The 15795-nt window shown below is 46.4% G+C and overlaps 1 protein-coding gene across 8 annotated transcripts in view; it reads right to left on the bottom strand.

The window, feature by feature from the left end:
- Positions 1-1386: 1386 nt before the first annotated feature.
- Positions 1387-15795, bottom strand: part of LOC144179141 (membrane-associated transporter protein-like) — a 73246-nt gene continuing 58837 nt past the window's right edge. For all 8 annotated transcript variants that reach the window (XM_077707373.1, XM_077707371.1, XM_077707375.1 and 5 more), the window contains exons 2-6: positions 14004-14516; positions 10033-10605; positions 5143-5384; positions 4098-4273; positions 1387-3157 (exon numbers count right to left, since the gene is read on the bottom strand). In XM_077707373.1, coding sequence (XP_077563499.1) covers positions 2942-3157; positions 4098-4273; positions 5143-5384; positions 10033-10605; positions 14004-14440 — 1644 coding nt within the window. In that variant the 5' untranslated portion in view covers positions 14441-14516 and the 3' untranslated portion in view covers positions 1387-2941. The remainder of the gene's footprint in view (positions 3158-4097; positions 4274-5142; positions 5385-10032; positions 10606-14003; positions 14517-15795) is intronic.

Consider the following 15795-nt stretch of genomic DNA (forward strand, 5'->3'; position numbering starts at 1 on the left):
AGCTTGTAGCGGTCGCCAGTTGCACTACCCGGGAACACTATACGCACACTCATCCAGCCGTTTTTGCAATCTTATCGCTTTTTGGTGCAGTGTTTTGGCCGAAGAAGGGATGTAGGCTTTTCTGTACGGACGACGGGCCAGCAGAACTTTTGCACTGATGGCCATCCAATCACCTCAACCTTACACTTCCCCTCTATATAGAGATACACTTTTTTGTAGAGTAAGGATAGCCTAGCGCACATTAAATGAACACTGAGTGTCCCTTTTACAGTGCTTCTTTTTTATAGATCACAATGCCGTAAATGCAAATATATTACCATACGCGGAAATGTCAGTGGCTTATTACCGCAGCAAATGTTAAAAGAAGCAAAAGCGTCAAAACAGGTATAGCCCCCTGCATTCACTTTCCCGCACTACGATTTGTGATGTCATGAAACTCGCAAATATCGAAGCGTGGGATCGGTGCAGCTTGCCTAAGTGTCTTTTTTTTTTCTGATACAAACACTAAGGCTGCGTTTCAGAAGGATTGTTTGTTTGATTTGGCGTGTTTGTTTCGAAGACCGCTTAAGCAAGCTGCACCAACCCGCGCTCCAACATTCAAGATGTGACGTCGCACAAATCATTGTGCGGGAAAGTGATTTCAGGGGACGGTACCTGTTTTGACGCTTTTTTCATTTTCTGCGTTATTAAGCAAGTGCCGCTTACATGCGTGGTATATTTACATTCACGTCAGTTTCTTGCCGATACAATCAAACCTGTTACTACCGATAGAGTGAAACTTGTGTCCCTTTGAGGGCTCATTTTTAATCGACCAAACGTTGAGAGGTACTGAAATGACGAGAAATAATTAAGCGTCAAGGTTTGGGTGCAGTAATGCGAGTAGGTACAATCTGTGGAATGTCGTTCACGAACTTTCGAAACTTGCGTTTTTGCCGCGTGTCTCCGGGAGCTGAGAAATTGCCTAACATTAAAAAATTGAAGCTTGAGGAACTCACACAGAACAAGGAGGCAGTTACTTACCTCCTAACTTGGTCAGACCTTTGAAATACATTACTTTTTTTAGTTTGGGTTTTTTATAAGTCTGTTCTTTTACATTGTTCTGTCTTACCATATTTGAAGCGCCAATACACGCTTAACCACGGGATGCAAGTTCCGCGTCCGTATAGGTACTCTTGCTTATATGCTGAACGCAGCTGCGCTGCTCCGAAGAACTGTAGACGCGTGGCTTTTGGTATACGTTGCGCCAAACTCGTTAAACTCGGTTATCTGAAGACTATGGCTAAGGATAAGATGTCGAGTGTTGTGCAGCAACATGCGGACGAGATTGTCCATTCGTGGCCTGAACTGTGAACGTTAACAAGGAGAAAAGGGGAGACAGAGGCGGAATATTGATGCATGACGATACATTCAAGATCATGCCACTAGTACAATCACGTACACTCCAGAGTCCAACGTGTGCCTGTTTTCTCGTTTATATCATTCGTCTTTGGCGGTCACAATTGTGACATCACTGAAACAACACCAACGCACAGCATAAAAACATTTCGGAGATGCGAAATCACCTGTTTGGGGATCACTCAAGAGACATACTTCGACAACACAGTCAGTACTATGTCTACTTTTTCAGAACAACTCGTCCATGCCAACTGTACATTGAAGACGTTTCTGTTTATGTCGTTCTGGTTGGTGGGGCATGGGCGCTTCTTGTAGGTAGGAATTCGTGTTTGGAATCAGGACGGCAGAGAAGCGCTCTAACACAGAGTTTCGAGTGGATGCTTACCCGAAAAGCACCGGATCACATGGGGGTGGGTGAAAATCAGTGCCTGCCCCACTTCACTCTCCGATCGTTACTTTCTTGTATAATGAACGACACGCATGTAGTTCGTTTACCTTTGTTAATGATCGTCACCATACATGGTGTATCCCTAAAAAAACCTTCTGGAGTGCGTTACCTGGAACACAGCCGCTTTGTCTACCAGAAGTGTGTACTGTGGGTACAGCGATCGCTGCCACCTTCAACACAGAGGGCACGCAGATTGACGGTTCTTACACTTGCATTCACTGCTAACCCCATGATGGGGTGTTTTTATGTTACACGCCAACATTGTGACTGACGTATTGGCTTCACAATTGTGTGAACGTATGCACAGAGGGACTTTCGAGGTCAGCTAACCTTGCGGAAGACAACCTTTCCTTACCATATATCACAGGACTGCGGGAGTTACTATCATCGAGGACAACGTCAACAACATTTATACATTTTTCTTGACAATGGGTCTCAAAACATTTGCAGGACATCTGCCACACTTAGTTGCTTGAGCACACCAAATGCAAAAGAGATCTTGACGCAGAAATCAGGCCATACCGCAAGCGTCTCCTAAACTCGCATTAAACACCCGAAGTAGCAACAACGCTTCAGGCCTCTGTCAGTGTCGACACAGCTGCCAACGCGACTACTTGGTGGGTGATTTCGTGAAACAGGGAATGGGGCGGCATCCCGGACACGTTGCGTGCATAACAATAACCACCGTGCTAAAAATAAAATGACAAGATTTGCCTTAAAAGCTCCGCATACAAGTTACAGCGTATCACAACACGATGTCTAACGATACACTGCAATGCTTGTTTCTCATGCTGTAGTACTCTCTGCAGCACTGCCTTTACGGCCAGTCGAGTATAAAGAAGAGCGTCCAAAGCAGTGACTAATTCGGAACTTCATACATCACGACTGGCAAAGATGCGGCTAATTGAAGGCCCTTCTTGCTTCAGCGTCTGAAATGGCGGATCTTTGAAGAGGCATCCAACAGAACCGGCATCCCCTAAGGACAGATGACACGGCACACCTCGGGGCAGATGGCACGGCACCCTATAGGGAAGCCGACTAGCGGAGAGTTGTACAGCTGTAGGTACACGCGATCTGAAGACGGCACAGCAGCCGCTTTCACAGCCTGTGGTAGGTGACCCGCGTGGCGCAGATTGCTCCACAGGCGCTGACGGCTGCCGCGGCACACATGATGACGGTGGGCGACCCGCCGGCGAGTCGCACCAGGGGGCCGGCTCCCAGCGAGAGCAGCAGTTGGGCGGGGAACATCATGCTGCTCACGAGGGCAATGTCCGTGCCCAGGCCGCGCTCGGACCAGTCGGCGTCGGGCTCCAACTGCGGCATGCACAAGCAGCGATGTGCACGATCTGACACTGGCGTGCTGAAAGTATCGTGAAATTCTTCCGGTACACGTGATTGCGTTACTACCGGCGCAGATGTAAAATATCGCCTGTATGGCTGGCGCCGTAAAAACTGTCCCGGCCCTTCCCTCATAGCGACCCAAGGCACATAGCAGAACTGCCCAAAAAATGTATGAACTTGGAGCACACCGTGCTATAAAATAGCCAGCTCGATTTCTCGCTCGCAGTCTTACGCAGTGGAAGGTTCATTTTAGAGTTTTATGCAATCAAAAACTTCTTCAGGGAAGTGTGAACAGGACCCCTTTGCATTTTTGTGCATTGGATACAACAGCCATCGCCGAAATTCAAACCCGACTCCTCGTGCGCAAACCAACAGTCCTCCTCACACATCATTCATAACTGCGTCGGGTTCATATCTGAGTGAATAATTAAACATTTGAGTAAGTCGGTAATATCCCGGCAAAAGAAACACATTGTGTCGCTCAAGCACAGGCATAAAGATCCCGCCTTGCATTCTGCTGCATGGCACATGGATGTCCGTCTCTAAGAGAGTGATGGTGACGACGAGGACGGTGATGATAGTTCTGGTACTCGAGAGGTGAAACGTCGTGCCATTCCACTCACCGCTCATTCATTCACCATGCATAAGGAGAACCGACACTCTCAAAATCGGGCTCTTTATGGTACGTGGACACAGATTATGACGATGATAATGATCATAATGATGAGAATGCTCTAAAATACGATCGAACGCATATTTGTTTAGAGGCAGGCCCTGCGTCTTACAAAAGATATCATATCCCTTGTCCAGAAATGCCCCGTTGCCTCTTGCAAGCAGGCAGTCGCAGCTTAAAGCAATATCTCGAGATATTTCTTTCTGGGGGCTGGAAATAGAGGCGCAGTTGGGCACGTACCATTCGTGAGCTGTGGTAGTGTGCCACCAGGATGAAGGGCATGGTGAACTGCGTGGCGTACAGAAGTCCCGCCGCCGGTGACACGAGCAGCACGGCCGCCTTGGTGCGACTCAGGGCCAGCAGCGCCACGCCCACCGTGTAGGCCACCTGGCCCAGCACGTACACGGGCTTGGCGCCTGCACGGGGACAAACAAAGCCGAGGGCTCTCTTCCTTTAGCATGCTTCGCAAAGTTCCACGCGCTAGGACCTAGTGGCAGTTACTGATTTCAGGAGGACGAATAAACATTTAATGGAGCAGTCAATGTTGTTGGGCTGACCGCCAGGTGGGGAACCTTCTTAGTCCAGGAAGCCGTGGGTCTTGGCGGTTTGTCTCGCCCGGTCTACCAGACGTTGTTGGTGATCCGGGTTCGAGCTGGTCAATCGACCCTCCCACTTCTCAAATGAGGGATTTGGGTTTGGGGCAAGGGATGGTGTGGGGGCACTCCCATACCATGTGGTAGAGAGTGCATGGCTCTATGCTGAATTTACAAGTGTATGTGTGTAATGTCGGATGTATTGAGTGTAGTAATGTACTATGTGGAAATGTGTTAGTAAGTAGCTGCCTGTAGATGACCGTGTCTTCGCGAGACATTTTTAGATATGGAGGCGGAAAGAGATGAAACTTTGGCTAAATGCTAATTCTTGTATAACGCTTACTTCACACAGTTTATGAGGTGACACGTTTCCTGTGTTACTGTTTGGTCTGTCTGTATCTGTCTAGCCTTTTTCCCGCGGCAAGACGTAAATTTGACCTTCAAACCGAGCTAGGATTGTTCAAGTTGAGGTTCAGTCATCCATTAATAAGCCAAAAATGTTTAATCAGTTCTCACATTTATTTTAAGAGTTGCGATGAATCTATGCTGACCCGGATGCTATTGTTAAAGGGGAATATAACTGTGCCCTCTCCTCTTTTTCCGGCTCCGCAAATCCTTGCTAAATTTGTTCTGAAGATGTCGCTCCTCGCGCAAAGCGCGCAGACTTCTCGCAGCGGCCCGCGTGCTCTCACCGAAGCGCTTGACGAGCCTCTCGATGAAAACGGAGTAGAGAGCGCAGGTCACTGAGTCAATGGCCAGGCCAAAGCACCCAAGGCGCACGCCGCTCTGGTAGAGCCGGTAGGACTCGGTGCCCATGGGCGCCATCGGGTCTCCGCCGTACACGATGGCACCCACGAAGTCCGTCAGGAACAGCGAGTAGCTCACCAGCGACATCCAACAGAACAGGTTGGTCAGGCACAGAATCCACATGGACCTGCGGGCACGTATAAGTGATGCTGCTGCGCAGGTTGTGCTGTAGAGCAGCCAGGTACATGTCGGAGGTAATCGGCCAATCGATTTCTGAACTGCTACCAGAACCCTCGCATGCTGATCTACAAGCGGGGATGTTCTTACGTGTGTAATGTAATGTCCGATACACATTATCGTAAATCAACATTGTATTAAAAATTCGAGGCCATTCCTCCCTGCCAATGTGGACAAGCAGCGGAGCTGAAAACTCATAACGACGGTAAGAGTGGCTTTGTTGTCCCTTTGATATACACCGATCGGCATAACTCCCAACTGGAGACACATTTTTAAATAATGTAAATGGATGCACGAACGGCGCTGAGTGGTCAGTTGGGCAGGACTGAGGCAATGTTGCAAGCCAAAATGTCTCTAACACGAAACGCGTAAACCGCTCCTTTTCCGGTCCGTGCGCATCCACACCGACTACGACCAGTCATCGTAAGTAACCCGCGCTCCGAGGACACCTAAACACTTTTTAAACTTTTAAACTTTTAAACATTAAACACTTCTAAACACTTTTTTTCTTGAACCTAAACACTCCTCCCGCTTGCCCAGATGGCGGAGAAACTCGAATTGCTTTAGGATTGCTTAGATCCGTCTTGTACGTGTAGCGCCGCTGCTCGCTACTGCTGAGTTTAAGCGCGTGCCATGGTTTGCATGGAGCTGTATCGGGAGCTATCGAGCTGTATTGGGCTCGGTATTTTAAACATCAACGCACGTAATAAAATAGTCCATTCTTTCTGTTTTTGGTGATAGCCCACACATTGTTGGGACTACGGAGACTTGGTTGGGTGATGACGTCGTTTTTCCGTCCTCTTACGTGTCCATCGTCGAGATAGAAACCGGGTTGGGGGTGTTTCTGTCTTGTAAAACCTTCTCTTGATGGGACACTTTTGCGTCAGATAAACAACCACAAAAGCCTTGCTTTAAAGGTATCCTACTGTGGGCGTTCGCTCCTTATTTTTTCTGTGTATCGTGCCTCTGATTCGTCTCTGCAGTTTCTACATGACTCACACGAGCACAAGCATGACAACATATTCCTCGTGGGTTGATTTTAACTCGCCTGCCATTAATTGGACTCTCTTTTCTCTGATATCGTGTGATCCCCGCATGCTTCATACCTACTGATATAACGGTGTGTCAAAATTTGGCACCTGATAGTGAAGCAACCAACACGCGTCAACGTGACCTGTGCTTCCATGCTTGACGTTATCTTTGTCAGTCATTCGAGAGAAAAATTTCTGGATTCCATTAAGAATGGTCTTTCTGATCTCTGCATGGTGTCATTTTCGTGCCCTGTAGAAGCTGCGTGCACCGCTCCTCGAACTAAATTTATCCGCGTCAGAGATTTTTCGCGTCCACAGGATGAACCTGTTAGATTTTTTAGAGCTACATCTATACAACTGCCACTGTTCTGATGCCACTAAAATGTGGGAGACATTCTAAAACATGAGTCTGCAATGTATTGACCATTTTATTCCGGACAAGGCGACCAAGACTTGTAAGCTTGAATTTCTAGTGATATTATAAACGCCGGAAGCGAGGAACGTCCCCTCGTAACGTTATTCAAGCCCCTCAACTATCCGTCAACCAAGCCGTGGCAAGTGCAAAACCTCATTATGTTGAGCACGAGCTGCCCAACTTCATTCGATCTTCCCCGCAAAAATGTTCGGAATTTTTTGTCTAACAAAAGAAAAACCTATATCGAAAAACTACGTCATAGTGACAGGCTCCTCGTTGATAAGGCGGACATTGCTGACCATTTCAGCACTTATTTTCATAGCTTCTTTTCCATAGTAAATGAGCCTATGCCCAAAAGTGTTCCCCTTTGCAGAGTTAATGTTGATATCGTGTCTATATCTGGCGTAATTTCAATGCTGCTTAACCTGAAAACTAATACATCACCTGGTCCTGTGGGTTACCGAACGCCTTTCTTTCTCGATACGCTGAAATGTTATCACATTTTCTTGTAGCGATATTCAACGCATCAGTAACTTCTGGTGCATTACCCCCTTTCTGGACGGCTGGACGCATTGTACCCGTGTTTAAAACGGGGCGACGGTATGATTCCCGATTTTTATCGTTTCATTTCAATAGCATGATCTCGTTGCAAAATTTTGCGACACATTACACCTGCATTCCGAAATTTCTGAACGATAATGATTATCTTTCTTTTTAACATGGATTCAGAAAAGGATTTTCTACTGTGAGCCAACTAACCTCTCTTGTTTAGTTTTGCAATTTTATTGTAATCTTATTGTATTTTGAAATTTGTAATTTTATTTGATTTCTGTAAAGCCTTTGACATTGTTTTTCACGCACATATCATGCACAAGCTACAGTGAATCGGACTTCCTGCGTGTATAACAAATCGGATTTGTTCCTATTTATCCAACCGCATGCAGTATGTCAGCATTGAAAAGAACTGTTCCAAACCTTTACCGGGACATATATGGCGTGCTGCAAGGCAAGTACTAGCACCCTATTGTTTTTTATATATATCAATGACATTATTAATGTAATTACTCACCCAGTACAAATAAGATTGTTCGCGGACGACTGTATTCTTTTTAACCAAATAACTTGCCCCGAGGACCTGATAAAATTAAATTAGAACATTCTTAACGCTCATATATATATATGAAGCTAAACGCCGAAAAATGTGTCTATGAAAATTAAAAAATATATATTTTGTCGTTGTTCTACGACCTTCAAATACAGACACTTTGCAATGTCAGCGCTTACGATTACCTTGGTGTCATGATTACAAACAAATTATGTTGGAACCAGTACGTTTCTAATATCTGTGCTTTCTCATTTCGTAAGCTTTGCCTTCTCAGACACAAACTTAGGTTTGCTTCTCCAAGTATTAAAATACTCGCATGCACCTCGATTAAAAGACCGAAAATAGAATACGCATGCGCAGTTTGGGACCCTTATAAGCAAAAAAACATTCGGGCTCTTGAAATAATACAGCGCAAGGCTGTTCTATTTATCGTCTTGAAATATCGCAGATTAAATCACCATTAATCGGATGAAAGAGCATGACATCCAAAATTGCAAGCACGTCGTAAAAATATAGAGAATAAATTTTCTTTACCAGCCTAAGAGCAACAAACTTGGAAATAACCCCGACCAGTTTGTTCAACCATAGACGGCTCGACGTACAGCCGTTAAAAGGCTTGTCTATAACACAGCATTCGTACTCTCAGCCCTATACTGCCCCGCCGGAGCGGGATTTCAATAAAACTACTGCGGAATTCTGAAGTCTTAGCCCTTCGCTTTTGCCTCCGACATGTTTGGAACGAGTATGTTTCGGCAGTTTTCGGGTGTAGCTGGTTGAAGGTGAAATCGCTATTATAGACAAGCGTTTTACCGGCTGTACACGACATCGATACGGCGCATCGCTTACCCTCTACAGCGCCAGGTCAGGCGTGTTTAAATTTTCTTTCTTTCCGCGCACCGTACCTGAGTCGAATGACCTGTTATCTGCTGCATAGACGCAGTTGATTAAATGGAAAGTAGTCTCTGTTTACTTTTTTCTATGGCTGTACTTCACCCCGCGTTGTCGGTTTGTTATACTGCAGTGAATATGCCCCCCTGCCTAATCCCCAGGTGGGGTCAACAGTATGTAATAAATAAATAAATAAATAAATAAATAAATAAATAAATAAATAAATAAATAAATAAATAAATAAATAAATAAATAAATAAATAAATAAATAAATAAATAAATAAATAAATAAATAAATAAATAAATAAATAAATAAATAAATAAATAAATAAATAAATAAATAAATAAATAAATAAATAAATAAATAAATAAATAAATAAATAAATAAATAAATAAATAAATAAATAAATAAATAAATAAATACCGCGTAGTTGGGGTGGATGGCGCGATTCAAAAGGCACTTCTGAACATTTGAATTTAATTTTTTGTGAAAAAAAGCTGTAACGCTCGAGGAAACTAAGAGCTAAACTGCACGTTTAAGATTTTAACCATTCAATTTATTTTATTTATTTCTTTAATATTATTATTCAGGGTTACGTATTAATCCCTGCAGTTCCCCCTTAAATAATTTTCCCCAATTGTATAGCGCTAAACCATTAATAAATACCTCGGCCATACGAAAATATGTCAGTTCGGTTTACTAAATCGTGGTTCCATTTACAAGGTTACGACCCTACTCTCCCTTCCCATCTTGAGGATTGAATACGGTGATTTGCTGCAGCTAAATGAGCGGAATAGCGGGAATCCACTCCTCATATTTGTTCATACATAACGCACGCACGCAAACATGCTCCTTTGTAATCATGTCTTAATTCAGTAGTTAAAACTTGATAATTTTACCATAGCAAATTAGTTCTTTGGTAAAACTTAAAAAAGTGGTGAGATTATAATAGTTTCCACGGGGAGTCAGCACTGCGGACTTTACTAATGCATAATAATATGTTTCTAATTTTAATGCTTGGTCCAAGTTGCGCGAAACACACGGGCATGTGTCTGCATGCGTGCTACTTTATGGCAGTCAGTGCAGCCATTATTTTGCCATAGTTTCTGACACTGACCTATGTTCTTTCTTTCTGAAGTTACCAACCGAACCCTTCACCTCGGCATGTAGATGATGGAAAGCAGGTAACCCTTTAGCGTCGGTGCCTCGCCGTCATCCTTGGCCTCACTGGAAGGCTTGCAAGGGCTGTTCGGTGCCAGTTTTCCCAGCTCCATTCCGTCGTTGCCAGCGCACTCTTCTTCGTTGTTGAACCTCTCGTATTCCCCGCTTCCCTCCTGCTCGAAAAGGCCGGCAGCTTCAGCTTTCCTGGCGATCGGCAGCGGCATTTCGCGGAAGCTCGAGAGCGTGGCGGCGATGCAGAAGACGAAGAAGGCGCCGACGATGCCGAAGACTGTCTTGACGTGTCCGCCCAGACTGGCGCCGACCGCCGTGCTTTCCCAGTCGATGCCGCCCATGACGTAGCCGACGGCACCGGACAGGCCCGAGACTACGGTGAAGGTGGACAGCGCCCTCGCGTGATCCGAGGCCACGGTGACGTCGAGGACGTAGCTCCTGGACGGCGACTGGCACGCGTCGCAGCACATGTCGAGGAACACGAAGCCCAGGATGGTGATCGCGATGCCCCAGCCGGTGGATCGGACCTCGCTCTGGGCCGTCGGTGTGGTAGAGTTGCTGGAAGATAAAGAACAGACAGGTGTTGGCAAGCAAGAATGAGGCAGTTGTACGGTCTCAATGTGTTTGAGGTTCTGTGTCATACTGAGTGCGTCAAGATGCAGAATTTCATGGTGCTCTTATTTGAAATGCTATACCGGCTGATGTGAAAGCAGCAAAAAACTTTTCTGCGGCAATGAACCGTTCTTCGTTAGAGGATAGTGATGTCGCTTGATAAATAATCTATGTGATCTTCTTTGTCCCCAAAAGTGCATTGTGTAACCCAGTATACAGTGAAACCTCGTTAAACAGTTTCTGACGTGGACGCGAAGAAGGTACGTACCGTACTTACCCGATTCTAACGCGCACTTTTTTCCCGAAAAAATAGGTAGAAAAATCGCATGCGCGTTAGAATCGGATGCGAAACCGAAACCGAAACAGTGGAAATTTCGTCCCACCCATCGCCATCGCCATGTCAAGATTGCGCTAAAGCTTTTAGCAACGATTTTTCGGGCGCAGGAAGCATAGGCGCCTAGGCTTTTCTGTCGGCGTTCACACAAATCGTCAAATCGTTCCACTTGCGCGCTTGATAACAGCTATGGCAGCAGCGTCTCCCACGCGTTCAAAACGAGCGGTCGGCTGAAGCGTGCGCCTCTGGAGAAGCTCGCGGGATGGGCGTGTGAGGCTTGGGCCACGATTCCATCGACCATGGTTGAACGTTAGTTCAGAAGTGTGGCATCGCGAACGTGCTTGACGGCACCGAGGACGAGATGTTGTGGTCAGCGGAGAGCGACGAGGAGTGACATTACTTCGGGAAATAAATCACCCGTTTATCTCGCATTCGTTTTTCTTGCTCACACAGTTCCGTGCGCGTTACAATCGGAGGTGCAAGTTTTTTCGGTTTTTTGTCAGGAAAATCGAGTGCACGTTAGAATCGGGGGCGCGTTAGAATCGGGTAATTACGGTACTAACGGGCACTATGGTTTATCCGAATGTATTAGGTTAAAGGGAAACCGAGTCGGGGATTCGGCTTAACTACGTATGAGAAGAAACTACGGCTTGTGCGGATACGGTTTAACGAGATTCCACTATATTTAATACCATAAGCTAGCTGCAGCACTGTGGAGGCTACATTGTTGTCCCCCTCAGGGCGCCTAACTCACTGCGAAGGAAGCGACAAAAGGCGCCGGGGCCCTGCGGTTCCACTTGCCGAGAGGGGAGAAGGGAATGTCCTTTCAGGACCCCCTTCACGTCGAGTTAGGCACCCTCAGTGGGCGCACTATTGATAACAATGTAGGCTCCACAGTGCTGCAGCTAGCTTGTGGTATGAACTGTATTTTGTTCCATTTGTCCCTGTGGTACCGTTTGCTGAGTTATGCGGTATGTCTAACCATTGGTCCCGACACTAGCCAGCCAGGCTATGGGAACAAAAATGTTTTTTCGAAGTTTTTTTTGTATCACAAGTTGAAGGTGAGAATAAAACAAAGCGCAATTGATCCGCGTTCTTTGGGTGAGTATCACAGATCAAGGCGTGCGAATGACAGGTGCGGTGCACCGTGCATTGCGTCATGTCTTTTTCGACCAATATTCGTCCAACCACTCGGCACGCTAGAGTGTGTTACGCAACAAACCAGTCCCCTTTATTACATTGCTCAAATTTAAAACGGATTTATTTTTTCCAATGATGCATAATGACGCATCTACTACTCTGCAACTCAGGAAGGTTTATCAACCGTTTCATAAACCATTTTTTGCGAACATACATAGCCTTTACTCGGAAAAATGACTGCGAAAGAATATTCTATGACTTATGAGTAACTAGTCGACAAAAGCTGATTCCGATGTAGTAGGCTCTCGATAAACGGAACTTCAAGGGACCAAAAAATTAGTTCCATTTAATGGGAGTTTCATTTACTGAGAGAGATGAGCAAAAATGCAAATTTACGCTAGTTCACACAATTAAGATCATTTCGTGGAACTTCTAAGCACTGGAAGGTGAAAGTAGCTGATAGTTTTTCAGAAAGCAAAAAAACTACAGTAAGATTAGGGACAACATTCACACAGTTTATTTGGCAACAGTTAGTCACTGTGCCCCAAAAATATGCAGGAAAATGCACCAAAGAGGAGCTTTCGAAGTCAAAAATGATGTCCTTTCTTTTCTAACGTAAGCGCATGGTGTGCACGCCTCAGGCCTCGACTTTGCGAGTGCTTACGAGCCAGCGAATTTAGAAGATGGCAACGCGGTAATGAAGCACTAATAGCACTAACGAGGCGGCAGGAGCTAAGCCCTGTGACGTCGGTGACTTGGATCGAGACCGAACGAGTAGAGCAAGAACTGCGATGTTGCATTCGTCGCGCTACCGTGGCTTGTTACTAACGAGACGAGGCTTACGAGGCCAACGAGGCTAAAAAAGAAACAAAAACTAAACAGCCGGGACCGGAAAAAGGTGATGCTATTGGCCATGGATTTCACATGAAGTTCCCTTTTCGGTTCAGTTTACACGGTGAGGCGGAAATTTTAGTTCCGATTGGATTCGATTGGAAAACATTTATTAAGCATAAAAGTGGGTGGCTTTCTCAGTCCAGATAGCCGCGAGCTAGCGCAGCTGCTTGGGCGCAAGTGATGAGGCGTTCTTGGTCCTCGCACCGTGAGCTGGCCAGCTCGCGCTCCCACTGCTCAGGGGATGGGGAAGGGAGGGGGTTTGGCGCGTAGGGGCATTCCCAGAACCGTTTTTTTTTTTACTCTATCTGAGTACAAAACCAACCAACTTAACAGGCTACAATTCCGTTTGAGCGGCAATTCCGTTTAAGCGATTTCCGTTTATCGAGATTCTACTATAGCTGTAATTACTCCTGCTGGCTTTAACCCCTCAGAAACCATGCATTAAGTGTTATCTGAGCAGGTGTTGCACATAGGATACCGGCGGTGCGAGGTAACTTTGTCTTCAAAGTAATGCGATGTTCCGAACTGTTGCAGGTGGAAAGAAACATCCCGAACTTAAAGGATACGGCAATATGGTATTTGCAGAGGGCATCGCAAGCAGCTGCATACCTACTGGATTCAAATTGATTGATTGATTGATTGATTGATTGATTGATTGATTGATTGATTGATTGATTGATTGATTGATTGATTGATTGATCGATCGATTGATCGATTGATCGATTGATTGATTGATTGATTGATTGATTGATTGATTGATTGATTGATTGTAGGGTTTAACGCGCCGACGCAACGCAGACGATGAGGGATTAATTTTGACCACCTGGGGATCTTTAACGTGTGACGAAATCTCGTGCACAAGGTCGTTTTATGTTTTTAACCTCCATTGGAAAAGCGGCCGCCGCGGCCGGGAATCGAACCCGCGACCTAGTGCTCAGCAGCGCAACGCTGGATTCAAATTTAGACCACTGCTTACCCTCCTACGGACAACTTGTCGCTTCCGTGGAGAAGCGCGCCCTCGGCGTGGTCTCCGAGCGCTACGCCCAAGTCCCGGCCGTTGGGCACGAGCACGAGGCCGATGAACATGCCGACGGAGAGGAGCACGATGAAGGGCCGCCGGCGGCCGAAGCGCCACGTGCAGGTGTCGCTGAGCGAGCCCAGCAGCGGCGTGACGAAGAAGCCGATCGCGGGGCTCAGGCACATGGTGAGCGCCACGAACGAGATGGGCACCCCGAGGCCCAGCAGGATGGGCCCGATGAAGGCCGTCTCGGCCGCGTAGCACAGCTCGATGCCGCACACGGCGCCGCTCAGCAGCACCAGCTCCCAGGTGCGCTTCTTGCGGAAGATGTGCGAGTACTTGACGGGAATGTCGGCCACCCCCACGGCGGGGGACGACGGGTCGCCCGGGCCCATGTCTGGGCCGGTCGGACGGTGGCGCCGACGCGCCGGCTCTCTCTCACGCCGATTTAGGCCACCCCCATGTTACGGTCTGCAGGAGAAAGTAGAATTGGCATATTGATATTTTTCTCGTTTTGCGCAAGCCGCCTATTTTATTCACTGATGCACTATGCTGCAGTGCTGAGGCATTGCTGGGTGGAATGCTAGCTTTTTCTGCCTCGAATCACTGGCAAGCTGTATGGTTTTACGTCTAAGTTATACGTCTAAGTCTAAGTGTATTACTCGTCTAAGATAAGGGTAAACTAGCTGAAGAATGTACTTCTAAGACGGCGTGGATTACACCTGGCAGTGCATTTTTTGCGCCTGCAGCGATTTCTATTGCCTCAAAGGTAATGAGGGCGTACACGGTTACGTATGAGTTTCTCTGCACCAATTGACGTCAATTTCCCTTGACAGTTGGCTTCCAGGAAGTTCATTACTATTTTGCATATCACAAGTATGAACTCAGATCTTTTAGCGTTTAACGTGGTCGGGAAATATATGACGATAAGGCATTGTTATTCGAAGGGCAAGATTGTGGGTTGATATATCCTGTTGAGGATGGAGCGTACGACACAATTTTTGACACCGTTAACTTTAAGTATATATGCTGAACATCACGCCTGGGCCGTGCGTGCAATTTTTCACAAAGTAACTAATATTTAACCCGCAATTTCGTTTCCTGCCTCCGCGGTATTTGCAAAACATGAGGATAATGTCGACCGAGCCCCAGCACCATGCTGAACGCAAACGGCCGCCAAAAATCTGGGAAGCGTCCGCACGGCCTAATGTCAGTGCATAGGCCCTACACAGCGCTCGTTAAAACTTTTTACGAGTGATGCGAACGACCTCTCAATGGCAGAACGTGATGCGCATGTCATCCGTTTGACTGTCAGCTCGGGCGGCGTAGTTCGGAGCGTCGAGATGGACAAAGTAGACGGCAGGCAGCGAGTTGCAGGAATTAAAATGTCAGCGGAAACAAAATACGTTTGGTTCATTCGAAAGATTACCCCGTCAGAATAACAATCATGAGGATTGTAACGCAAACAATTAAGCTACGTAATGAGGAAAACGGACCAAAGATTGGTGACTCATCCGCCACTCTCTCGCACTTCCCATATGACGCCACAGAGACAAGAATGTATGATAGGCTGGTGCCGACACAAGCTACGGCCGTAGGTACATTTTACAAGTGCATCGGTCACTCCGGCTCCTTTCAATCGCGCGGCTTATGTGTTAACATGCCATAGACTTAACACAATAATTACTCTAATGTTTTTTGGTACCTCACCAATGACGTCACGCTAACGTTGTGTTGTGAGAAATTTGAG

This window comes from Haemaphysalis longicornis, unplaced genomic scaffold, assembly GCF_048455015.1.
Source record: "Haemaphysalis longicornis isolate Haplotype H1 unplaced genomic scaffold, Haemaphysalis longicornis Haplotype H1 scaffold_4, whole genome shotgun sequence".
NCBI classification, from domain to species: Eukaryota; Metazoa; Arthropoda; class Arachnida; order Ixodida; family Ixodidae; genus Haemaphysalis; species Haemaphysalis longicornis.